A 25,206-nucleotide genomic window follows, 5' to 3' on the forward strand; every position below is an offset into this window, starting at 1 on the left:
GCATTGTGGGACGTGTAGTCCCGCCGTTTCGGGTGTCGCGGGGGCTGAGGCCAGCGAGGACCTTGAGTGGAGTGAGGGCAAACAGGTGAAGAAGGGTGCGGAAAGGTCACGAAGGGAGTCCGTTCACCTTGCCGGGACTGTTTGCCGCGAGAGAAGCAGGCCGAGCGGTTGGGCTTGCACTACGCTTCCCAGGAGGCTGTGCGTCGCGGGTCACGTGACGGGAGCGCGGGCTTTGGAAGGCGGTGGAGCGAAGAGGGACCCGCGGGCGAGCTGAGGCGAGAGCGGGACTGAGGACTGTGCCGGGCGAACCGCACCAGCCGCTAGCTGACGAGCCCTCGCATCCCCAAGACCAGGTGAGACCCCTTGGGGGGCGTCCCCGAGAGCGGCGGGGCCTGCTGGGCGCGGGATGCTGTCGGGGGCAGGGGGCCGCGCGGGGCGGGGCGCGAGTGTGGTCCCGCCACTTTCCCGCTGCGGGGCCGCCCGCGCCGGCTCCGAGCCTCTGTATTGCAGGAAGAGGACAAGGACACCACCTCCTGGGGTTGGTGTGTTTTGACCAAGATCCTGGGTGAGACGCAGTTTTAAACCTCACTTGTTCAGACCCCGCCGTTGGGTGCTGCGCAGGGTCGCGGGGTCACCGGCCCGCCGGACACAGGCCTTCCTGGGCCCAGCCTGTAGGGGGATGGGAACCAGGGCATGGAAGGTTCGAACTTCACGAGAAGGGATGTCGCAGGGTCGCTGGTGCTTTTCGAAAGGACCCTGGGAGGGAGGAATGGGAGCACCTCGAAGCCCTGGTGCAATGTTTCGTGGAGCGTTGGACACAGACCCCCAGTGGGTGCGGGATGACTCTGAGTGACACACACACACACAAAACTCTTACGTTTTAAGTGGATGAAAGTACAGGTTTGGATGGAAGGAGCAAAAATAAAATAAAATCGTGAGGGCGGTTTTTTTAGGTGTGAAGGGGCCGGAACCACGGAAACGCAGCCCTGGGCGGAGTGAGGAGGTCAGGGCCTGGGGTCGGTGGGAGCCATGGAATGCACCGTCCTGTCGCGGTGGTGGAGCGAGCAGACAAGGGAAGGACTTAAATTTCCGGCAGCGTCTCCTGGGTGCTGCGTGTGGAAAAGCCCATCACTCCGTTCTTCGGGGTGCTGTCTGCGTCAGGGTCTCCGGGAAAGAACAGATACGGTAGGTGCATGGCACATGGATCTGTTAGCGGACAATCGTGGGTCCGTGCCGCCTGCCTCCTCTTGAGCCAATTAAGCAGAGACTGGATTGAATCATGTATGATCGATTGTCCCCATGCTGCTGGGAGTATGGGGAGAGCACAGCAAGTCATCCACAAAAATCTTTCTCTGTGGCCCCCCAAAAGCCAGCTGCTTACATGGGTACACAGTGAAAGAGCCAGTTGGGCAGGGAAGCAGGCCGGAGGTTTGCCAGGGCCTTGCAGGTATGCAACAGGGCCAGGGAGCTTAGTGATACGCAAGGGCTGAGGTCTTCAAAGAGCGGGAGATTCTGGTTTCTTCAGCAAAGTCGTTCATCTTTCCGTGATGCGTTTCCTGGTGAGCGCCCAGGTCCCAAGTGCGTCTGCCAGCCAGGTTAGAACGTGCCTTCTTTACACAGAATAAAGCAGTCGCGGTTAACAGAGCAGGATTCATATTTCTTATCATTCTGGCTGGGTCCCCAGCATTCTGTTTCTGCCCCTATCAGAGCAACCTAGAGAGACTTATTTGAAGGAATTGGCTTAGGTGATTGTAGGGGTTGGCAAGTCCAAAAGTGCAGGGGCAGGTCTGCAGGCTGGGAGCTCGGGCGGGAGTTAACGCTGCCGTCTTGAGGCAGAATGTCTTCCTGACACCTCAGTTTTTGCTGGGAAGGTTGTCCAAATGACTTGGATGAGACCCACCGGCTATATGGAGAGCAATCTCTCTCACTTAAAGTCAACTGATTACAGATGTGAGGCAACTCTACAAAATACCATCCCAGCAACACCTGGATGGTGTTTGTTAAATAACGGGATACGGTAGCCTAGCCACACGGACACAGAACACTCACCATCACAGCTGCTTAGGGCAGGAAGGCGGAGGAATGATTTGGGAAAGAGTAAATGTGGTTTTCACATATGGCAAGAAGATGGATACTAGTGTTTATTTTACCACTTTACACATTCAGCTGTGAATTGTGGTTGCTGTGGTAACTGTCTCATCTCACCTTTGCCTAACCAGTTGTGTGGTGTGTGTGTGTGTGTGTGTGTGTGTGTGTGTGTGTGTTTAATTTAAATATATTTTTAGATTGAGAAGAAGGCATGAGGGAGAAACATCCATTTGTTCCACATATTGATGAATTCATTGGTTGATTCTTGTGTGTTCCCTGACCAGGGATAGAATCTGCACTGCAACCTTGGCTTATCTGGATGATGCTCTAACCAACCGAGCTACTCAGCCATGGCCCTAACCAGTATTTGCCTGTCCTGCAGGGCTCAGTTCTGCCTTTGTGGTCCCTGGCCTCCTCAAGTTGGGCCAGACACACTCTGGAGTTGCATGATACGGATGCAGATGTCTGCTTAGCCCCTATTGCATGCTAGTCCTGTTGCTGCTTTATCCACAAAATGTTACGTCCCTTAAGGACCTCAACAGCATCTTATTCCTTTTAGCACCCAATTTAGTTCTACTCAGGAAGCCTTGGTTAGTATTGAATGGAGTTCCTTACTAGACTGTAAGTTTCTGGCCAGTGGAAACCTTGTTTTCTTCATCTCTTCATCTTCTGTGCTGCTAAATTGGTTTCCTTTTTGTTGTGTTAAATTTGTTTGAGATAGCACCAATTACAACCTTTTTTTCCCATCCTTTAAGTTCCTCCCTGTGTTACTTGCCTTTCTTTTCCAGCTGTCCCTCCTGCAATGGGTATTCAAGGCCTGGCCAAGCTGATTGCTGATGTGGCCCCCAGTGCCATTCGGGAGAATGACATCAAGAGCTACTTTGGCCGCAAGGTGGCCATCGATGCCTCCATGAGCATTTACCAGTTCCTGATTGCTGTTCGCCAGGGTGGGGATGTGCTGCAGAATGAGGAGGGCGAGACCACCAGCCACCTGATGGGCATGTTCTACAGCACCATCCGCATGATAGAGAAAGGCATCAAGCCCGTGTATGTCTTTGACGGCAAGCCACCGCAGCTCAAGTCTGGTGAGCTGGCCAAGCGCAGTGAGCGGCGGGCTGAGGCGGAGAAGCAGCTGCATCAGGCTCAGGCTGCTGGGGCGGAGGGGGAGGTGGAGAAGTACACCAAGCGGCTGGTGAAGGTCACCAAGCAACACAATGATGAGTGCAAGCACCTACTGAGCCTCATGGGCATCCCGTACCTCGATGCCCCCAGTGAGGCGGAGGCCAGCTGTGCAGCCCTGGTGAAGGCTGGCAAAGTCTACGCTGCGGCCACGGAGGACATGGACTGTCTGACCTTCGGCACCCCTGTGCTCATGCGGCACCTGACGGCCAGCGAGGCCAAGAAGCTGCCCATCCAGGAATTTCACCTGAGCCGGATTCTCCAGGAGCTGGGCCTGAACCAGGAGCAGTTTGTGGACCTGTGCATCCTGCTGGGCAGCGACTACTGTGAGAGCATCCGGGGCATCGGGCCCAAGCGGGCCGTGGACCTCATCCAGAAGCACAAGAGCATCGAGGAGATTGTGCGTCGGCTCGATCCCAACAAGTACCCTGTGCCAGAGAACTGGCTCCACAAGGAGGCCCAGCAGCTGTTCCTGGAGCCGGAGGTGCTGGACCCGGAATCCGTGGAGCTGAAGTGGAGTGAGCCAAACGAAGAGGAGCTCGTCAAGTTCATGTGTGGCGAAAAGCAGTTCTCTGAGGAGCGCATCCGCAGCGCGGTCAAGCGGCTGAACAAGAGTCGCCAAGGCAGCACCCAGGGCCGCCTGGACGATTTCTTCAAGGTGACCGGCTCTCTGTCTTCAGCTAAGCGCAAGGAGCCAGAACCCAAGGGATCCGCCAAGAAGAAGGCAAAGACTGGGGCAGCAGGGAAGTTTAAAAGGGGGAAATAAATGCCTCCTTGACCCCAGAATATCTGCCTCGTACCCTCCAGAGCTAGTGCTAGAGAAACCCGCTCGGGGCAGGGAGGGGATTGGATGGCATTGCTCCTCCAGGACTGCCCTTCTCAGTAGCGCTTTTCCCTTTTTTACTTGATCTTATGGCAGGACGGCCACAGAGGTACTTTTTTTCTATTTTAGCTCAGGAAAGTATGCCAGGCTCAAACCACCCTTCAGTCAACTTAATGAACATTGAGTCCAACTGTTACATAAAAGCGAGAGGAAGCCAAACGGTGGAGACAAAAGACTGTATGGAGATGACTTCCTAGCTGGCCAGCTGTTAGCCCACAACGGTGGAACCAGACTGCACTTTTCTCTCTGGTTCAGCCTTGACCCACCCTGAGGATAGCCAGCAGGAGGATTCAGTCTGATCAGAGAGGAAGAGCTACTGGGAAATAAGACAGGCGGAGAGCTGGAGTCTGAAACGTGTTGTCTCATCATTGGCTGTGTATCTCGGCTGGGCAGAAACTTGAACTTGCTTTGTAACTTGAATCTTTAGTTATTCAGAGGCATAAGGTGGCTTAGTTCTCATGGCCCCTCTGAGGCAGTCAACTGAGTTGAAACTTTGGGATAAGATGCTATTGTCATGTGCTATTTTTTGTTTTAAATGTATGGGGGGAAAAAAAGTCAATAAAAGTAGACAGAAAATAGTATTCTTTTCATTCCTAACATAACATGCTGGAATAAGAAACCACCTATTAACAGGTGGTTTGAGCATGGCCACAAGATGGCGCTATGCCCCCATTAAATGGCTAAAGGAACTTGGGTGGTAGGTACTTCGGCCATTTGGAGGATACCAGTTTATCTTGCTAGAAACAGAGTTACCCGTTTTCCACCTACTATGTGAGATAGAGAAACTTTGAGAAAGACTCACAGTTTAGTCAGGGATGGAGAACCTTTTTCTGCCAAGGGCCATTTGGATATTTGTAACATCATTTACAGACCATACAAAATTATCAACTTAAAAGTTAGCCATAGCCAGTTTGGCTCAGCGGATAGAGCATTGGCCTGTGGAACAAAAGGTTCTGGGTTTGATTTCGGTCAAGGGCATTTACCTTGGTTGCAGGCTCCTCTCCGGCCTGGGCCCTGGTCAGGGCCTCATGCAGGAGGCAGCCAATAGATGTGTTTCTCTCACGTCAATGTTTCTCCTTTCCGCTCTAAAAAAATCAATGGAAAAATACTCTCTGAGGAGTAACAAAAATAGCCTTGTTATATTTTGTCAAACAATTAACTCACCCTTAATGCCTTGGCAGGATCAGATCAAATGACTTTGTGAGCTTATACAACCCTTGGCTGGATTTTCCCCACCGCTGATTAGATAGGCTGCTATTATAACATTTGAGCATTTACCACTTTGTAAGTTGTAAAAGCTGCCATTCAGACATCATTTCCTTGTTCCTTTTGTGACATCAGATTCAGATTGCAGTTTCTCATAGAGGTGGGATTTTTTGTACTTTGCAAGATTACAATCCTGATGAATGTGGTGGGGAGCTGTCCTGTTGATTTTCTAATTTTGTAGCATTTAGAAAGGTAGGCAGAATATAGTGTTCTTTTCACTCAGATAACTGATGTCCGTCGGTTGGGACAAACTTTTTTTTTGCATTTGAGTAAGTTTTTTCTCAGGAAAAAACAGTAAATCTGCTCTAGTCCTGCAATGTCCCTTTGAAGCCCCAAGGCACTGTACCTAACCCCTCCCTCAGCGTATATTCAAGCCTCTAGTGCGGGTGGAGTCTCTGTATCTGGGTTCCCATACAAATGTGCTAAATGTGGTTATTTTATCTTGCTAATCTCAGATCTATCTGATTAGACCAGTGAGAAGTCTGCCAACCTTTATTTAGCATATTCTAATATGCTGGCTCAAAGACTGCTGTTCTACCAGTAGTAGGATGGAGTTTAGAAAAGCATCACTTTGTAGTCCGGCTGAGGCATGGCGCCTGCAGAGGGAGATTAGGCAAAAGGAGACCTACGGGGACTACTAGATACACTAGTACACTGAGACTTAGTACACTGAGACTAGAAATGGGTTCAAGGGTGAGGGCATCACCTCATAGGAGGGCTATACAAAACCTAGTGTAGCTAGCATTTGAACATACGGGTACCACAGGAAGGGGCTGGCTTTTCTTTTCTCTGCCACAGTTCACCCGTGCTGTTCCCTGGATTCCTAACGTTCCCTCTTCTGCCCATGGGGCAGGCTGTGTGGGGATTCATGTTCAAAACATGTTCAGAAAGAATTAGATCATAGATGTAGACAGTGACATGAAGAACAGGCACGGGGAGCCCTTTGGACGTGCAGATCGCTGCGGGGTACAAGTGAGGAGCCTTTGTTTGGTCAAAACCCGCTTTATTTTTCAGCTTCCCTCCAGGCTGTGGGAGCAGTTGGCTGTACAAACAGGATAGTGCTGCTGGGCCGGTGAGAGGAAATGCCTCTGGCCAGGTGGGAGGAGGGTGAAAGAAACGCGCAGACACTGGGACTTTTTCAGAATCTGTGACCGGAGGCGACGTGTTCTAAGCCTGTTTCCTGGGCTGTCCTCGGATTGGAGATCGCTCCTGTTACCACTGTAATCAGCGGTGTGTCCCTTATGGGCCACGTGAGACCACACTGGCCTGGGCTAAGGAGAAGGCCACACATCTGAGGTGCTTTGAGGATCTGGACTTGGCTCAGTGAGCTTCGCTGGGTTTGCTCAGCCGGGGCCCAAAGCCAGAGAGCTTGGCAGGCCTGTGATACCACACCCAAACCTCAGGTTGCGGGGAGCTGAGGGGTGGGGATCAGCACCTATTGTGGAGTGAGGAAGCCAGCGCTTCAATTGTGCGTGTAATTTAAACCAGGTTCTGCCCCAGTGAAAAAGCTCTGAACTCCATTTACCTGTTCCTCCCACCCTGTTTTTTACATTTCTCCGTGTTTTGACAGGCCTCCAAGTAATCCACACCCTTTCCACAGGCGATGCCTCTAGTCCCCCCAACATGCCATAGGACTGTCATCACCCCAAGCTAAAAGCCAGCTCTCCCAGGGCTCTGCTTTCCTCCCAGTGTGAGCTTCCCTCCTCCCAGGGCCCCCAAGGCTCAATCCGCCTCGGGTGGGTGCTGCGGACTGAATGGCGAGGGTGCGGGGAGTGGAGGGTGTGAATGATGATGCCAAGTTCCGCAGTTGGCAAGACTCCTCGGGCACACTCCTGTTTGCTCTCTGGAGATGGGTTAAACTTCCTTTTAAAAAGCAGATTTAAAAAATGGCATCTCGGTACTGAACTAGGGTCATCTATAATAAATCCCTACCTGGTCTCCGGCAGAGAGAGATCCTGGAACAGAACTGACAGAGCAAGATGCCTAATGGCAGCACCAGATGGTCCCATGACCACGGACTTCTGTTTACTTCCTATTTCTGGTTTAGAACTAGGAAGCGGTGACATTGAACCCTGCTGCTCCTGCTCGGAGGTAACACTGTACATAACCTGCATTAAGGACATTTCTTGCCTTTATGGTCAGCCCTGTGTCTCCCTCCTGACTGGCGTCTCCCCACTTGGAAACTTGTGCTCAAGGCCCCTTGGCGTCACAGGTAGGGAAGCAGATAATCCCTAAGGCCCCATTTGTCTCTGAGGAGGAGAGCAGTTGCCCCATCTGCTCATTTGCTTGTGGAGCAAGAAGTGGACTCCCTGTCCGAGGAATGTCTCACTCCTTAGGTGCTGGTGAGAAGAGGTGGACAGCTGAAGGAAGTTTTAATGCCAGGAACTCTCTGCTGGCATTTTGGCAGAACCTAGGACCTGAGGCTCCCTTGGGACTCTGGATGGAACATGGACCAACATCAGTAGAGGCAGGATCCTTCGGGGCCAGAGGCCTTCCATACCACAGCCCGGCCTTTGCCCCGTGTGCTTCTGAAAGTGGAGAAATCGCTTCTCCAGAAACCGAGGCCTGTGGGGGTCATGAGCCCTAAAGCGAGCGGAGCCCCCAGCGCTGCATGTGGCTGGCCCCAGAGTTCTCAGCACGATGCTTCCTTTCCAAACCCTGCTCCACCTCCCTCCACCCTGCGAACCTGAGGTTTGCACATGAGGGTGCAGTGGACCAGTCAGATGAGCTCGCCCCTTTCCTGGTGGGATTTTATTGCTAAACCGCCTGATTTCCGGGCTCTGTTGGTCCTCCCTATTCTCACACCTTCCCGACTCCCTCTTTTGCTCACCAACCCCCTTCATCAGACACTAGGAAAAACAAACTCACACCCTGCCCTTCAACTCCATCCTCCTCCAAGGGCTTGCATGTTCCCTCCCTCTTTGAGTCCTAAATCTGCCCAGAAGGGAGAGGGGAGGGTTTGAGCCAGAGCCTTGATCTCAAACCCACCCCCCCTGGCTGTTAGGATTGTAGTGGCGCTCCCTGGGGCTTCCTTCTGCTTTGGCTTCGGAGGTTCCTCTCCCAGGAGGGGCTGCCGTTATTGGTGAAGATAGGCATCTAGCCAGAGTTGCCCTGACTCCTTCAGTGAGCTGTGGGAGAAGATGGAAGAGGGAGCAGGCAGTGAGGGGACAGGGCAGTGCTGAGCCCCAAAGCCAACCACCCACCAGGAAGGTAGGTGGGCTCTGAGGCCTGGGAGCTGTCACATGGCTCGAGGCCCCTCCCTTCATGTGGATTCTTCTTCCCCTTCATCCGAGTAGGAGCCTGGGCCACGCATGGAGAGTGGAGGACTGACTTGGCCACAATGGAGCGCCCTGCTCTGGCCTCGGTGAGCTCCATTCCATGGGGGAAGCCTTCCTATCCCTCCAGCCACCCTTCGCCCCCCCCCCCCCCCCCCCACTTCCCTCCCCGCCAGCCACCTCCCAGGCTCATACTCACTGCACAATGTCTGCGAAGGCCGTGAGCAGGGGCTTGGACTGGTACTCGATGCCGTGCTTGGTGCACAGGGAGCGCACCAGGGGGGCCACTTTGTGGTAATTGTGTCGCGGCATCGTGGGAAAGAGGCTTCGAAAGAACAGGCCGTCAGGGCTTCTGCTCCTCGCTCCCCCACCCCCACCCCCACCGTGGACCCAGCCCAAGGCCCTGCTTCCAGTTGACTCACTGGTGTTCGATCTGGAAGTTGAGGTGCCCGCTGAACCAGTCATTGAAGGCCGACTCGTGCACGTTGCACGTCGCCTGGAGCTGGAGGAAGAGGGGGGAGGCATACTCGGTACCAGTGCGGAGGCCGGTCCAGGCCCCAGGCCACGCTGTCTGAGCGGAGGAGAGCTGGGGGCTGTGCCCGGTCACTGCCTCTCCGCATGGTGGCAGGGGAAGCGTCACTGATGAGGCGATGCTGCCGGGAGCTTGTGTGGTCACTGCTCCCTGCCCCTGGCCCGCGTCTGCCCACCACTTGTTCTGAGTCGTGTCCGGCCTCGTTCTTCCAGGCCACCATCCCTCACCTGGGTGGAGACCCAGTCCTTGTTCTGGTCGTAGTCAATGTGCATGGGGATATGGTTCATCTGCGTCACCCACACAAACCAGTTGCTCTCCAGGAACCTGGAGGTGTAACACACAAACAGCACACACAGCTGAGTTCCTCTCCCTCAGGAACTGCTCCAGCCTGGCCTCCTTCCCGGACCAACACCAGAAATACCTCCCACCCAAAGCCCCGCACCGCCCCCACCCCGGACTGGTTACCCCAAACATCTCCGCCAGCCCCTCTCCCCAACCCCACACACACACCCCCTACCTGACCATGAAGAACAGGCCCAGGAGGCCCTTCACCCCCAGCAAGGGCGTGTAGGTGAGGGCGATGCGGACGTAGAAGGTGATCATCCAGGCCAGGTCCTGCAGAGAACAGAGCGTGACGCCGGGCACAGGGCGCTCCCTCCTCTTCCTCGCGGGGCCTGTGTGCCCCTCTCCCTGGGACCCACACTTAGTAATTGTCTGTCCCTCCCAAGTGCCCAGTCCTGCAGGGTCTAATGCCATGGCTCCTTCCTCCCATTCCTAGAGGCACCCCGGCCCTCCTTGCCTGTCCCAGGGCCTCCCTGCACCCACATCTGTCTGTCCCCCAAAGGGACGCGGGACGCGACAGAGCCTTTCTGACGCCCCTGACCTAGCCGAGTGCGGTCGGGGCCCTTTTGGAATCTCAGGATCCGAGAATCTCCTCCGCCTGCTTCGTAAGACATTCCTGGGAGAAGGTGCCGTCTCTCACTGTCTTGCCCACTCCCCAGCCTGCCCCTGGCCAAGCCCAGCAAAGAACCTCAGGAGACACTGCTGACGGGAACAGGGCAGGGGGCGTCTGAGCCACCCCACCTACAGATAAGGGAGAACTACACCTGGTCGGCTCTCAGTTCTGCCTGGAGGGAAGCTCAGTGGTTCCCCTGGAGAGCCCTGCCCCACCCTCAGGGAACTGGGGCCAGGATACTCACCACCCACTTCTTCCGCTGGATGACGAAGTAGAAGATGTACCACTGGAAGTAGAGAGGTAGCAGGGCTGGGGGCCCAACTGGGGAGGAAATGGAGACGAGGAGGTGTGAGCAGTGTGAGGGGCCCTGAAGGGCTGGCCTCTGGCATCTCCTCCTGTTGCCCTGCTGCCTTGGCACTCCTCCTCCATGGAACCAGCGGGCACTGGAGGTGCGGTGAATGCAAGTCTGCAGAGGCAGTCAGTCTCCCAAGAGGATGCCAGCAGGGGAGGGTGGCAACCTTCCAGCGGAAGGCGGCAGCTAGGGAACTGCTCTGCTCCTTTCAAAGGGCCCGGCTGACATTCCCCCGTTGTCCTGGCTACAGCCCTGCCCACGCCGGGCCTTCCTCCTGACCCTCTGCCTGTCCTTGCCATCAGCTGCCCTGTGCTCCTGGCTGCTCCAACATGGAAGGGGCAGAAGGGAGAGGGAGAGGGAGAGAGAGAGAGAGAGAAGGAGGACGGGGGGTATGGGCTAGAAGCTCACTCCGACCCAACCCAAAGCCCAGCGGTCACTGTGGGAAGGGTGAACCTGGGAGCTGAGGAGGCGGACAGTGTCCGGTGTGCTGCCCCTTCTCTGCAGAAGCCCCATCACTGTGCCTGCCCACGGCTCCACCACCCTGAGGTGTCCCGCCTTCCACCATCCTTTCTTCCGGACAGTTCTGCTCTACCCTCTACCCCACCCCTTCCCCCAGCAGGGAGGGCCGGTAGCTGGTAGTTGGGGGAAGTTCCTTTAAACACTCCAACTAAGCGCTAGGGAGCAGTTTTAAAGCAGGGAACGTAGCCGCCTTCAGAAAGAGCTTAAGAGGACGACAGAAGGCTCCTCCTTTTTCCAGATGCTCCTCCAATCCCTCTTCCGGTCCAAACCTCCTTAGCTACCTCCACAAGTCTCTGGGGGTGGGACTACATCAGGCTCACAGGGCCGCCCCTTAGCGGAGATGGCAGACTGCTCCCAAGCCGGGAGTAACCTGCTGGGGCAGGTGTTCCCTCCAGCCTTTACCTGAAATACCAGGATCCTTTCCTCCTCTCCTCCTCACACCCCTTCAGCCCCCGCCGGCACCCCACCCCCCTCCCCGGAGTCTCCTGGTGCTGATGGGGGCACTCACTCAGGAAGAAGTATTTGTGCTGGTGGTTGTACGGCATGTACTTCTTCTTCTGTTTCCCAAGCTGCGAAGAAAAGCAAACACAGCTCATCACCCGAGACCAGTCACCATTCCCCTCCCTTTGACCTTGGCTCAGCTCAGGCTTGCTCCAGGGCTGCTGCTGCTGGACGGATGGCTCCAGCAGGCCCAGTCTGACCTCCAGCACTGGCACGTGAAGCCAGCTCATGGCCGTGGAGATGCGTACACAACTGTGTCTTCAAGTCCTCAGGACCCCTCATGTTTACTCAAAGACAGCTTCGTGGTGAGGTTTCCAGCCCCTCCTTCCCCCACTCCCACCCCCCCCCCATCCATACTGTGTTGACACCAGTCTCCTGCAGTCAGTATTCCCTTTACATCCAGCCCCTGGCATTTCCCATCACAATCTTTTGGTCTCTGAGCTTTCTAAAACCCCTTGGAAGCTAAGCAGAGTTTGGCAAATATTTATGGCCAGGGAACCAAGAACAACTTGGCATTCTGAAGAGGCTGGGAAAGTTTTCCCCAGCGGGTGGTGGTGGTTTTGTAAGCCTAGTTGCCGAAGAGGTAAGCCGGGGCCGCCTGGACAGCCAACCAGCGTGGAACCCCTGGCACGACAGCAAAGCCCTGCCGTCTCACGTGGTGGCTCCTCTGCTCCTCCTGCCCCACTTAGTTATGGCAACCAGACAGCCAGGGCGGGAGAGACGCTCCATCCGGAGCACGCCTGTCTACTGAGTTATTCTCTGCAAGGCACTTCTGCTAAAGGAGTCATTCATTCGACAAGCATTTATTGAGCACCTACTGTGTGCCAGGCACTGTTCCAGGTGCTGAGGATACAGAGGTGAACCGTACAAAATCCCTACCCTCGTGGAATTTGTAACCTGCCAGGAAGCCGGCGATAAGTCTGTAGTTATAGATTCAAAACAAGAAAACCTAAGAGAACGTGAGGGAGGCAGCGTTTTGGCAGGGGCGGTCAGAAATGGCCTCCCTGAACTGAGAACTGAGTAACGAGGAGGCAGCAATGCGAAGCTCAGGGGAAGAGCATTTATAACCGAAAGAACAGCCAGTACAAAGGCTTAGGATAATCCAGGGACAGAAAGATCATGTGACTGGGAACAGTAAGCAGCAGGGGAGAATGGTTAGGCCAGAAAACTAGCTTTGGGTGGCCAGATCATGCCGGACCTTAGAAAGCCCTGGTCAGGAGGTTGGCTTTTATTCCCATGGTGATGGGAAGTCGCTAGGGAGCTTTCGGTGGGTGTGGCAAGAGCCATTTTGTGCTTTAAAAGGCTCTCTGGCTGCCTGGGGAGAATGAATTATTTGCAGGGGGGGCAGGTATAGTCACAAGGAGACCAGTGAGGAGCCTAGAACTATGGTCGGCAAACTGCGGCTCTCAAGCCACATGTGGCTCTTTGGCCCCTTGAGTGTGGCTCTTCTACAAAATACCACGGCCTGGAAGAGTCTATTTTGAAAAAGTGGTGTTAGAAGAAGTTTAAAAAAATTGACCTGGGGAGGGAAAGCCATGGAGCTGGAGAAATCAATATAGATTTGAGGTCTGTTTTGAAAGCAGTACTAACAAGGCTTGTTGAGCCCTGCTGGTGTGGCTCAGTGGTTAAGCGTCACCCTATGACCAGGTCACAGTTCCATTTCTGGTCAGGGCACATGCCTGGGTTTCAGGCTCGATCCCCAGTGTGGGGTGTGCAAGAGGCAGCCGATCCATGATTCTCTCTCATCATTGATGTTTCTATCTCTCCCTCTCCCTTTCTCTCTGAATCAATAAAAATATATTTTAAAAGAAAACAACAAGGCTTGCTGAAATGGGGAGGAAGGTTATCTCGCCCCAAGCATCACTAGCTGAGAGAGGAAATGGAAGAGCATGTCTCATTGGCTGGAGGGCGGGACAGTTATGGAAGGGAGGCCTGTCCATTATGGTCCTAATCGCTGCCCCCTTGTGCTTTGACCCTGGGAAGCCAGAGGGTCCTATTAGGGTGAAGTGTCCTCTGTACCTCTTGTCCTCCAGGAGAGCTGGGAGGCAGAGGCGCATCAGCACGGGGATCAGTGCCCAGGTAAACCACACCCACAGAGGGTGGCCCACCAAGCAGCCGGGAGCCGGGCATTTACTAGCATACTAGCGGGCAGCCTGTCTTCAGCCTCAGAAGTAGGACAAAAAAAGGGGGTGGTATTTTGGTTCCAGATCATTCTCTAGTCTCGGTGTCTATGGACAGGAATCTCCTCACACCCTAGAGCCAAGAAGCAATATGGCGGTGGAGTGAGAGGTCCCCTTCCACGGAGGCTCCCACGTTGTTTTTTAAGCGTGAAGTGCTGCCCAGAGCTCCATGCTCTGCCCGATAAAGGAGCCACACTGCCCCAAAGTGTCCGCCCGAGCCCCAGGGGGCCAGGGCGGGGTCCGCATCCCCTCACTGTTGACTGGAACGCAGTGGTGGACAGGCATCAATCCACATGTGTACCGGTTAGGAGGTGGGAGTTAGGACGTTACGGGCCGTGAGACACAAGCTTCAAACTCGAGGCTCCTGGTGCCAGGCCAGCCAGTGCTGCCAGCAGCTTTCCACAGAGTTCTTCTCAGGCCAGAGGTGGGTGGAGAGCCAGGCCACGCTGAACTCATGCCTGGGACTGGACCGGGTCAGCAGCAGTTTAATTCCTGGCAGGCTGCAGTGCCGTGAAGCACGGTGGAAGGGGACCTGGCAGAGGGCTGCTGCCTGGGGGGGGGGACTGTCAGAAAAAAAACCTCCGACGAGGGCCGTCCCTCACTCCCAAGGACAGGCGGGGTGTCTGCACAGTGGTCCCGGTTACCCTTTGGGTCCTCAGCAGCATGTGGCACCTGTACACAGTAACCACTCTGCCGGTCTGAACTCACTCGGGAGAACAGGTGGTTCTGTGCTGCGCAGCCCGCGGCCGCCTGTCGCCTCCCACAACTTCCAGGCAGCCAGCCAGTGTCCTCCTCCCCTGGCAGCACCGAGCATTCCCCCAGCCCTCGGGGCTGGCAGGTGTCCATTCTCCCAGACCTCCCCGCGCGCCTCTGCTCACCTCCACGGAGAGGATCTTCCCCAAGGCAAAGAAGAAGGGGTGCATGTTGATGTCTGGGTCTTTGCGGAAGCAGTTGGGCTTGGCGTGGTGCTGGAAGTGCAAGTGGTTCCACCAGCTGGCGGGGGCCCCCTACAGAAAAGCAGGGGCATGAGTATGAAGGCCTAACCCTCCCCCTCCCGTCCCCCTGCCCCCCCAGGTAGTCCTTCATTAGCCAGTTTCAGAAAGCCCCGCCCTGTGCCACTGACCTTCAGGTGGCCGACCACGAAATGATGGAGCAGGTGGTTCCACGTAGAGGTGCTGAAGACAGACAGGTGCCCAAAGTCATGCTGCAGCCAGCCGGCCTGGGCCTGGATGAGAGAGGTCAGTGCTGAGCCCGGCGTCCCTCACTGGCCTTCAGTCTCTCAACCTCACCCACCGAGGCCGCCAGTGCTGCAGGCCCCTAACGGAGCATCCAGGAGAGGAGCTGGCAAGCCCGGCCCGGCCGCTGGCTGTGGCACTAACTCATGGGAAAGCTGGATCCACGCACATTTCCTCCCCTGCCCGTTAGTTCCCCTGGCCGGGAGACCTTGACATACCATGGGCTGGCATCCAGGCCACAGAGAAGGACAGTGACACACTCAGAGGCCTGGCAAATGCATCCAGGCGGCGAGTGTTGGAGCCCAAGCTTTATCAGCACGCTGGGCCGCCTTGTGCCCGGGAGGACACCAAACTTTGCTGATAAAGCGGATCGTGGTTCCTGGCACCCTCGGGCCGTGGCAGAACCTGAGCAGGAATTTCCCGAGGAGAAATTCCACAGGAAGAAGGGAGCCCTAGCCCTGACCGGTTTGGCTCGGTGGATAGAGCGCCGGCCTGCGGACTGAAGGGTCCCAGGTTCGATTCCGGTCGAGGGCATGCATGTACCTTGGTTGCGGGCACATTCAGGAGGCAGTTGATCAATGTGTCTAGCTCTCTCTCCCTCTCCCTTCCTCTCCGCAAAAAATCAATAAAATAATGTTTTTAAAAAAAAGGGGCGGGGGGAGCTCTGGGAGAAGCAGCTGGAGCGGCAGGGAGAGGCATGAAGGTGCACAGCGACCAGCGAACAGACGAAAGCCACAGACAACCGTGCGTGTGCTCTGTTTTTCCATCAACTCTCCCGCGTGTCCTCAGCTCTGCCCATCGGAGGGGGGGCACTCAGAAACATCGATGAGAGAGAATCATTGATCAGCTGCCTCTTGCACACCCCACTGTGGATGTGCCCGCAACCAAGGTACATGCCCTTGCATGGAATCGAACCCTGGACCCTTCAGTCCGCAGGCCGACTCTCTATCCATTGAGCCAAACCGGTTTCGGCTGCTCTTTTATTTTATTTTATTTTTATATGTTTCTGTTGATTTCAGAGAGAAAGGGAGAGGGAGAGAGAAACATGAGTGATGAGAATCACTGATCGGCTGCCTCCTGCACGCCGCCTACTGGGAATCAAGCCCGAAACCCGGGCAAGTGCGCTTGATAGAAATCGAACCAGGACCCTGCAGTCCGCAGGCCAACACCCTACCCACCGAGCCAAGCTGGCCGGGGCCGGCGTGCTCCTGCCGTGCCGAGGGCTCTCACCTGCACCGCGCTGAGCAGCACCGCACAGAGGACGAAGGGCACAAGGGAGGTCCCGAAGGCCCACAGCGTGAGCCAGGCGGCCGCGTCCAGCAGCAGGATGTGCAGCAGGTGCAGCAGGAAGAAGGCGTGGTTGGCCTTCATGAGCCCCATCCGCTCCACGGCGGCCCGCAGCTCCCGGAACTCCTCGGTCAGCTCTTTCTGAGGAAGGGGGAAGCGGGAAGCTGCTATTCTCCAGCTGCACGTGTCCTCGTAGGCTCAAGGACACAACCCCCTCCCCGCACCTGGGTAACTATCTTCCCTAAAAACACCATCCGCCCAGGGAGGACGGCGGGAGGAGGGGCTATGGGGTCACGCCCAAGAGCACGTGGTCACTGGCACTCAGACTGGATTCCAGGCCCTGAGCTGCCTCTGCCAGCGTGTGACCAACCCTTGGCCACGCTGCTTAGCCTATGCAGCCCACTCTTCTCATCTGTAAGTGCGTGAGGGCCATAGGAGGTTATGCTTGGCACACAGTAGGTGCTCAGAATTGGTTTCATGTTGATGACTATGGTCAGGGTGGTGGCCCTGTGAGACCCATGGACCCCAGAGACCCCGCTCCCTTGGGCCTGTGACCCACTGACTCAGCAGAACCAGGGACCTCAAGATCCCCAGGAACTACTGACCGCAGTTACCCATGACCCTGTCCAGGCCTGCCTTCTCCCTCTGCCCCTCCACAAGCACGGGGTCTCCCCACAGCAAGCAGGGTCTCACATTCTTCGTGGGCTCGAAGCTGGGCTGCTCCGGAGACAGCTCCCCAATCAGGAGCGAGTTCATGTACTTCCTCACGAGGCCCTTGTTGATGTGGAATGCCACAAAGGGGTCCTACAAAGATGGGGAGAAGGCGGGGCCGTGAGGAAGCCGGGCTGGCCCCCTGGGACTCTGAAGGGCTCCAACCAAGGTCAGCAAGGAGGCTGCACCGAAGTTCAAACAGACACCACCTGCCCCCACTTCCCCGCCAGCTGCCCTCTGACGGTGCTCACACCTAGTCCAGGTGTCTACAGCTCCCAGCACCTGTAGTTAGTGAGAAAGGCACCACACCAACCAACAGGAGGTCTGGGTGGGGCCCCAGAAAGACCTCTTTGGGCAGGCCTTTCCTCAGGCATTTCCAGGAACAGCTTTCCCACGGGACTTGGGAGTGGATGAGAAAGAGGGATGCCTGGGGCTGGGCCACCTCTGTGGGACTTCAGCCCGGCTCCAGAAAATGAGATCGCATTTCCCCTCCTCCCTCTCAGCTGGCTTCCATGTTACTCGCCCACACACACACACACACACACACACACACACACACCCCGCCGCTAATTTTGGTGATTGGAGCTGGGGTCCTTGGTGGTAAGATCCACCGGGAAGCCTCCAGGCTGGGGGGGAAATCCCACTGGAGAGGCGGGAACCAGGGCGGAGCCGGCGGGTGGCACCACGCGGCCAGACCAATCGCCGGCCCAGCGAGGCAGCCCGAGCCCCAAATCACCCAGCGGGCCCGGCGGGATCGCCCGCTCCTGCGCATGCGTGGGCTCGGCCTCGGCCTCGGCCGGCGGCCAGGGTGTGGGCTCCCCCGGACACTCGGGGTGGGAGCGCAGACCGGCCTGGTCCCCAGGCGGGCTGTGAGGGGAGGCGGGCCCTCACCTGGGAGCGCCTGTGCTCGGCTTGGCCACAATGGAGACGCCGATGGCAAGCGGGGAGGGGGCGACAGCAAAGGGTGCCAAAGAAGGGGGAAGGATGGAGGGGACCGGGACAGGCGAAGCGCACGCTCCAACCTCTGGTCCTCAAGGGTGACCCCCAGCTCCTCAGCCCCGCAGGGAGGCGCCGGGCGGTAGAAGGGGCCGCGGAGGCCGGGCCGGGCGCGCTGACCCCGCTGTGCAGCGACGCGGGATGCGGCTGGGAACACACAAAGCATCCGCCTGCGGCTGAGCGGCCACCGATCCGCAGGCCGTTACGGGGTGCACACCAAGTACATGTTCATGTACCCACTCCCCCACCTCCAGCTCGCCACCCCCAAGGGCACAGGCAGCCGCTAGCACGCTCCGGCGGCGCGGCCCTTCCCCGCCCTCCCGCTGCACCCAGGACGGCGGCGCCGGTGGATCCGGCCCGGGCCTTTCCCCAGACCGTTCTCTCTCCTGCGCCCGCTCGCAGGGTGGCCCAGCACACTCAGCCCCTTCCCAGCTTCGCTGACAGCCCTGCCGCCATCCCGCCCACCCGCCCACCCGCCCCGGGCCTCGGCCGCCCCGCCGCCCCGGCGTCCGGCATCCGCCCGCAGCCGTTCCCAGCCCCGCTCGGGCCGGCGGCCTTTGTGTGATGTGAGCGGTCGGCCTCCACCCACTGGTGTTCGCAGCCCCTCCTCCGGGTGCACCCGAGTGCACAGCACGCCCCGTCCCTCGGCTTCCCCCCGAATTAGTCGGTGTTCAGTCCTGGAAGCCAAACTTCCGTCCCGCGCACTGCACCCCCGGCCTGGCCGCGCGCCCCGCCTTCCCCCGGTCCCGGCGGCCGGCTCACCGTCGCATCCTGCCCGGCGTAGTGGCTCATGACCCGGGAGCCGCCGGGGTGCCGGCGGGTGAACTCGCTGACGTTGTACACCTTCCGCTCGATCACCAGCCACCGCTCCTGGCCGCGCCCGCAGCGCTGCGCCACCTCGTCCCACGTGAAGTAGCGCGGCGCCGGCCGCGGGGCCGGGGTCTCGGGGGCCATGGGGTCGGAGGAGCCGGGCGCGCGCTCCGATGCCCGCGGACGGCGCTCCGGCCTCGCGCTCGGAGGTCGGGTCCGCGGCGCGCGCCCGAGCCTGCTCCCCGGGCGCCGCGCCGGGTTTTCAGCTCCCGCGGCCCGACCGCCGGGCCGCTGCGCGCGCTCCCATTGGCCGAGCCGCGTGGCGCGGAGCGAGCCCCCGCCTCGCCGCGGGGCGGGCGGTACAGGCCTGGGGCGGGGGGCGGTGCGGACGCGCGCCCCCTGGCGGTTCGGGGCGGGGTGAGTGCGGATCCGCTGCCCAAAATGTGGCTTGGTCCCCAGGAGGCGCCTCGAGCGGGATAACGGTTCCGGTGCCGCCTCCTGGGCAGGGCGGCCCTGGGCTCCAGGGCGGGAGTGGGTTCCGCCAGCGGTCAGGGGCGGGGCGGGGCGGGGCGGGGCGGGGCGGGAGGCTGTGAGTCAGGCCGCTTAGGGAGCTCGGGGAGGCGGGTGGAGAGGAGCTGTCCCTGCAGCCATGGCTGTGTAGGGGCTCAGTATCGGGAGAGGGAGGAGGGTCATCTTTAGGCCATGAACCTCTCCAGTGTCCGGTGTTATGTCGTGCTTCCTGGGAGCTCTATGAGGCCCGGGGCTCGTCCATTTAATTTTGTATGTTTACAGCACACGCCTTCCAGCCAGCCATCCCCAGTGCAAAAGGCAGCGGATCACTGATTCTCTCTCTTCATTGATATTTCTCTCTCTCCCTTTCTCTGAAATCAATCAATTATTAAAAAAAAAAGAAAAAGAATGTACACAGTGGTAGTAAAGTAGGATGTTTCTGAGTGGACAGAAGAAGCATATTTTTAAAATATAATTTTTATTGATTTCAGAGAGTGGTGGTACCAGAGGTGGGGAGGATGGGGGAGATGGGTGATGTTAGTCAAAGGATACAGAATTCTGGTTATGAGACTAATATCTAATGTACAGACGGTGACTATACCAGTAGTTAACAGTACCATCTTGTATATTTGGAAGTGGCTAAGGGAGTGGACCTAAAATGTTCTCATCGTACACGCCCAAAAAGGCGGCCAAGTGAGGTGGTGGATAAGTTCACTGACCTTATTTGCGGTCATAATTTTACAATATTTACAATATGTACACACACCAGATCACCACGTTGTACATCTTAGATGTATACAATGTCATATCTCAAATACATGAACAAGATGGGAAAAGAATAAGAAAATGAACAACTTGGCAAAAGACTTTAAGAGACAGCGTGTGAAAAGGAGCTCAACGTCATAGGCCGTTGGAGAAAGGACGACTCAAACAACAGGAGCAAAAGTCCGAAACACTGGCAAGGGTGTGAGCAGCAGGAATCCCATTCATGGCCGGAGGGAACGCAAAAACGGTGCAGTCACTGGCCAGGCATTTGGGCAGCTCCTTACAAAGTCAACACGGTCTCACCACAGCCGAGCTCCTACGTATTTGCCCAATTGAATTGAAAACTTCTGTCCACGCACAAACCTGCCACCACTGTTTACACAGTTAAAACCAGTGTTTGGCTTTGCTCACCAGCACCAACAACCTGAAGCAGCCAAGGTGTTCTTCACAGGTGGATGGACAAACGGACTCGTATATCCAGACAACCTTTTGTTTGTTTGTTTGTTTTCTGTGCTAAAAGGAATGAGCTGTCAAGCCTCACAGAGGACCCCTGGATGCACACTGCTAAGTGAAAAAAGCCACCTGGGCCGCCGTAAAAGTACCATCGACTGGGTAGCGTATGAACGACAGAAATGTATTTCTCCCAGTTCTGGGGGCCGGGAAGTCCAAGATCAAGGCGCTGGCAGGCTGGGTGTCTGCTGAGAGGGTCCACGCACGTCCCAGGCGGCTGTCTTTTCTCCGAACCTCGCCTGTGAGAAAGGTGCGGGGGAGGGCGGGATCTCTGCATGTTTCTTTTCTAAGAACCCTAATCACCCTCATGACCTAATCACCCCCAAAGGCCCACACTGTCATGCTGGGGATTAGGTCTGTCGGAGCCGGGCACCTTCTTGGAGTGCTTACTCCTGAATCCTGCTCACGGCACTAATTGTGAGAGCGAGTCCCTTCCTCCTTGAGCCCTGCTCGCTGTTCGAGTGGTGGAAGCATTCACTCCTCCATTCTGCTGACTGGGCCAAGTGTGGGAGCACAGGTCCTGATCCTGCTGACTTCGCCCATCGCGGGGCCTGGAGCCCTCTGCCAGGGGCTGGACCTCCAGGGACCCCGTGTATTCCAGGATGGAGAAGCCATGAGAGGTCTCGGATGTAACCTTTTTCATAGAAGCTAGTGGCCATGTAGCCATTGCTAACATGGAGCCATTGGACAAAGCAGTTCTTCAAAGTAAAGTCCCATACACCGACCTGTTAACAATACGTCTTTCCCACAAAGTAGAGCAGCCTCTGTGTCCACAGCCATTATCTGAACAGCCACGAACCCGCTGCCTCTGGACCCACAGCCTCTCAGAGTGGCTGTAGCAAAGCCCACTTACTTCAGCAGCCTCAGTAGACAAAAGAGGCTTTCCACCAAATAGTAACATCAATCATCTGAGTTACAGAAGGACATGTGTGCGCAGTGTACCGTGAGATCGCTGTGTCCTAGCACCTGTGTACAGTCCTTGGATACTCTGATTAACATTTCCATGCTCAGAGTGGCCTTGGGCATCTGGTGTACTCTGGCGTGGTTCCCATAAGGCCTCAACACATATTCAGGACATAGTATACTGTATGATTCTAATTATATGACATTCTGGAAAAGGCAAAAAAACAAAACAAAAACAGAAACAGTAAAAAATCAGTGGTTGCAGGGCTTAATAGAGAGGGATGGGTGAATAGGTGGAGCACAGGGCACTTTTAGGGCAGTGAGGCTATTCTGTATGATGCTGTGATGGTGGATGCATGTCATTGCACATGTATCGAAACCCATAGAGTGTACAATGCTAGGAGTGAACTCTAATGTAAATGATGGGTAGTATTAATGAGTCAATATACGTTCATCAGTAATAATAAATGTACCACTGGCGGGGGGATGCTGATAGGGAGGAGGCTGTGTGTGGGGGGGATACTTTTAAATATATATATATTTTATTGATTTTTTATAGAGAGGAAGAGAGAGAGATAGAGAGTTAGAAACATCGATGAGTGAAAAACATCGATCAGCTGCCTCCTGCACACCTCCCACTGGGGATGTGCCCACAACCCAGGTACATGCCCTCGACTGGAATCAAACCTGGGACCTTCCAGTCCGTAGGCCGACGCTCTATCCACTGAGCCAAAATGGTTAGGGCGGGTTGGGGGTGTGTGTGTGACTTTTTGCTCAATTTTGCTGTGGACCTAAAACTGCTCTACGGAATAAAGTGTCATAAAAACAATAAGGAAAGAGACCTTAAAAATGGAAAGCCATCTGTTCTCTGGGCTGTAACTCCACCTGAGTCAGAACAATAGCCGATCTGTACCTCCCGCTTTCCAGCCCTCGGGCTCGGAGCAGGTCATGGGACCGCTCTAGGGCCCGGTTTGTTCCCTGGGAGAAAATGAAGAGGTGGTCCGATCAGTGGTTCTCGCACTGTGGCGTTTTCAGGAAGAAGTAACTTAAACATGAGAACCAGTGTAGGGTTGTCTACTTGTCATTTTGCCAAATAAGCATATTTTTTAGACTCCACCATCTTCTGTTACCATTTTATTATATATATATATAGATTATATATATATATATATATATATATATATACACACACACACACACACACACACACACACATACACATACACAAACACATTTTAGTATAAAAAATCAGGCCATGATTTTTAAGTAAAAGGCAGTTTTTTTCAATTGAATAGTCTTAGTTTTATGGAAAACTCTACATTTCCCTTTATTTTTCTAATTTTTGCATCAGAAAAATATACCTGGTACCAGTTTGTAGGTCATCACTTGTGTTAGCTAAACCATATCTTCTAACCTAATATTCTGAGACTTTATGCCAAGTAGGTATGTATTTTTATTGATGAGAGAGAAAGAGAGAGAGAGAGAGAGAGAGAGAGAGATTGATTTGTTCTTCGACTTATGCATTCATTCATTGGTTGATTTGTGTATGTGCCGGGACTAGGATTGAACCCACAACCTTGGCATATCAGGACAATGCTCTACCAACTGCACTACCGGCTGATGCACAAGTGATTATGCCACAGAAAGGCCGCAGTAGATACCCTTCGTGCTGGTCCTGCACCAAACAGTGAAGGATAAATGTCAGCGCTAACGCCTGCCCCATCACGCAGACACATTATTACTAACACTAAGAACAGCCCTGCGGGGCAGTGTGACAGGGGACACACAGCGGCTTGGCATAGTGAGCCACCTGCCCACAGTCTCGCTGTCGCAGGCATGGGGGCAGCACCAGGACACAGGCCCGGGCTGTCGACTCCAAAACCCCTGGAGTTTCTGTCCTCGGAGTCTGGTTCTCGCCCAGAACCTTCTTTTCTTCTGGAAGCCACCTGCTGCTCTTCTAAAAGCGGCCCCTCCCCCTCCGGACACTCACGAGATTACCTGCCATCCGTCCCCAGGCCAGAGCTGACTCACTGGGCCTGGGGGTGATCCCGACAGGAGTGCCCGTCAGCGCCCTTCCCTCTGAGTTTGAGCTATGCGGGGAGATCAGGGTATTGTGTGCCGTTACAACCAGGATTAAGACCAAGCACAGCTGTTCTCAGCAGTCCGTCCACCCTGCTGGTCTGCAGAGAGAGCCAGAGGAGGGAGTGCCTGGAGCCTTCAAGGCCCTGGACCCATTAGTTCCCCAGGCCCTTCAGCCCCACCTCCCGGGGTGAGGTGACCCCACTTTTCCTGGAATTCCGCAACAAGCCCCTCCTTTGCCCTGGGCCAGCAGCAGGTGTTAATCACACTCAAACCAGAATCACCTGAGCCCAGGTGCTGTCATTCTCTTCCCTGGAAGGAGCCAGCCTGCATTCCATGGAGAGAAAGAGCCGGGCTTCGGAGTCCGGCCCGGCCATCTGTGGACAAGACAGTTCCTGTGGTGTCAGGGCTTCAGGAGGGCCCGACGCACGTCTGAGGCCACAGCAGAGGGAACAAGGGGCCGAGCTGTTGTCTCAGACACCGGACAAGCGGCAGGCTGTTCCTGTGCGGGGGACACAGGGCTCAGCTCTGTCTGAGGGGGGAGAGGACACAGCTCAGGTCTGTCTGAGGGGGGAGAGGACACAGGGCTCAGCTCTGTCTGGGGGTGTGAGGGGGAGAGACGCCGCCAGCCCTGCATGTTCATTTCCAGCTCGGTCACTCCCGAGGTAAGAACAGAAAGCACCACCTGAGAACGGAAACTCTGCCCCACCAGCCGCACTTTCTAATGTGAGCACGTTTCCATCGCGTTTCCTCTTTTAGAACATGGTACGGACGCTCATCTGGTTCAAAACGCAGAAGGCCCAGAAAGGAAGAGGGGCCAGTTCTCCCTCCTGTCCTGAGCCAGGCCTCCCGCCCGCAGCCAGGGAAGCCAGCCAGACGCCTTCCTCCCGCGATGCTCTGCGTGTTTGTATTGGCCGGTGCTGCCTGACAATCACTCCCAAACCTAGAGGCTTACAACAGCTAGCTTTTTTTGTTTTGTTAATCCTCACCCGAGGGTATTTTTCCGTTGATCTTTTAGAGGGAGTGGAAGTGAAAGGGAGAGACAGAGAAACCTGGATGTGAGAGAAACACATCGATGGGTTGCCTCCTGCATGTGCCCCCAACCAGGGCCAGGGAGGAGCCTGAAACCAAGATGCATGCCCTTGACCAGAATCGATCCCAGGACCCTTTGGCCCACAGGCCGATGCTCTATTCACTGAGCCAGACTGGCTAGGCCCAAACAACTAGCATGTGTATGTGCTCAAGATTCCGGGGCCGGCTGGACAAGGCGGCCCGAGCTTGTTCAGGGGGCTGGATGGTCCACAGCAGCCTCAGCCACAGACTGACAGCGGGCAGGCTCTGTGGATGCGGGAGTCCTCACCTGTGGGGAAGGTGACCCTGTGCCCGCTGGTGGCAGCCTCACCTCCAGTGGTGCAGCCGCCAGCCCAGCCTCACTCCTGTGCTGAGGCTGAGCCCTGCCAGGAGGAGGGAGGGTCCGCTCCGACGCGCAAGCCCCTTTCCAGTTTCTGCCTTCGTCACATTTGCTGTGAACCTTTGGCCAAAGCAAAATTAACCAAAGCAAATGGCCCTGTCCGGGTCCAAGGGGTCTGGAGAAACAGACCACTTCCTCCTTTTTTTTTAAATCTCAAGAAAAATGATTTTACATATAATAATGTTACATGCAGTAAGTA

At 55.9% G+C, this 25,206-nt stretch overlaps 2 protein-coding genes across 3 annotated transcripts; one reads left to right on the forward strand and one right to left on the reverse strand.

The window, feature by feature from the left end:
• Window positions 1-7: 7 nt before the first annotated feature.
• FEN1 (flap structure-specific endonuclease 1) lies at window positions 8-7,515 on the forward strand. The gene is made up of 2 exons (XM_084895918.1): window positions 8-353; window positions 2,877-7,515. Exon 2 carries the CDS (start codon window positions 2,891-2,893, stop codon window positions 4,031-4,033), a length of 1,143 nt encoding a protein of 380 aa, XP_084752044.1. The 5' UTR covers window positions 8-353; window positions 2,877-2,890; the 3' UTR covers window positions 4,034-7,515.
• Window positions 7,516-8,147: 632 nt separating this feature from the next.
• FADS1 (fatty acid desaturase 1) lies at window positions 8,148-19,113 on the reverse strand. Of its 2 annotated transcripts, none has more exons than XM_084895900.1 (12): window positions 18,722-19,113; window positions 16,946-17,056; window positions 16,196-16,393; window positions 14,854-14,955; window positions 14,609-14,737; window positions 11,558-11,618; window positions 10,423-10,499; window positions 9,741-9,838; window positions 9,451-9,547; window positions 9,114-9,193; window positions 8,891-9,016; window positions 8,148-8,544 (listed from the first exon to the last, which is right to left on the reverse strand). In XM_084895900.1, exons 1-12 carry the CDS (start codon window positions 18,911-18,913, stop codon window positions 8,493-8,495), a joined length of 1,323 nt encoding a protein of 440 aa, XP_084752026.1. In that variant the 5' UTR covers window positions 18,914-19,113; the 3' UTR covers window positions 8,148-8,492. The 2 variants fall into 2 exon arrangements, with proteins under 2 accessions (XP_084752026.1, XP_084752027.1); XM_084895901.1 differs by lacking the exon at window positions 18,722-19,113 and adding an exon at window positions 17,855-18,227.
• Between the last annotated feature and the right edge of the window lie 6,093 nt (window positions 19,114-25,206).

This window comes from Pipistrellus hanaki (assembly GCF_964339955.1).
Source record: "Pipistrellus hanaki genome assembly, chromosome: 9".
Lineage (NCBI taxonomy): Eukaryota > Metazoa > Chordata > Mammalia > Chiroptera > Vespertilionidae > Pipistrellus > Pipistrellus hanaki.

Excerpts from the sequence above, each read along its gene's own strand:
- FEN1 (XM_084895918.1), top strand. The coding sequence starts at position 2,891 with ATGGGTATTCAAGGCCTGGCCAAGCTGATTGCTGATGTGGCCCCCAGT.
- FADS1 (XM_084895900.1), bottom strand. The coding sequence starts at position 18,913 with ATGGCCCCCGAGACCCCGGCCCCGCGGCCGGCGCCGCGCTACTTCACG. Across the intron at positions 14,956-16,195 it reads TGCTGCTCAGCGCGGTGCAG|GCCCAGGCCGGCTGGCTGCA; the intron begins GTGAGAGCCCTC and ends TCTCTCATCCAG. Across the intron at positions 9,017-9,113 it reads AACTTCCAGATCGAACACCA|CCTCTTTCCCACGATGCCGC; the intron begins GTGAGTCAACTG and ends GTTCTTTCGAAG.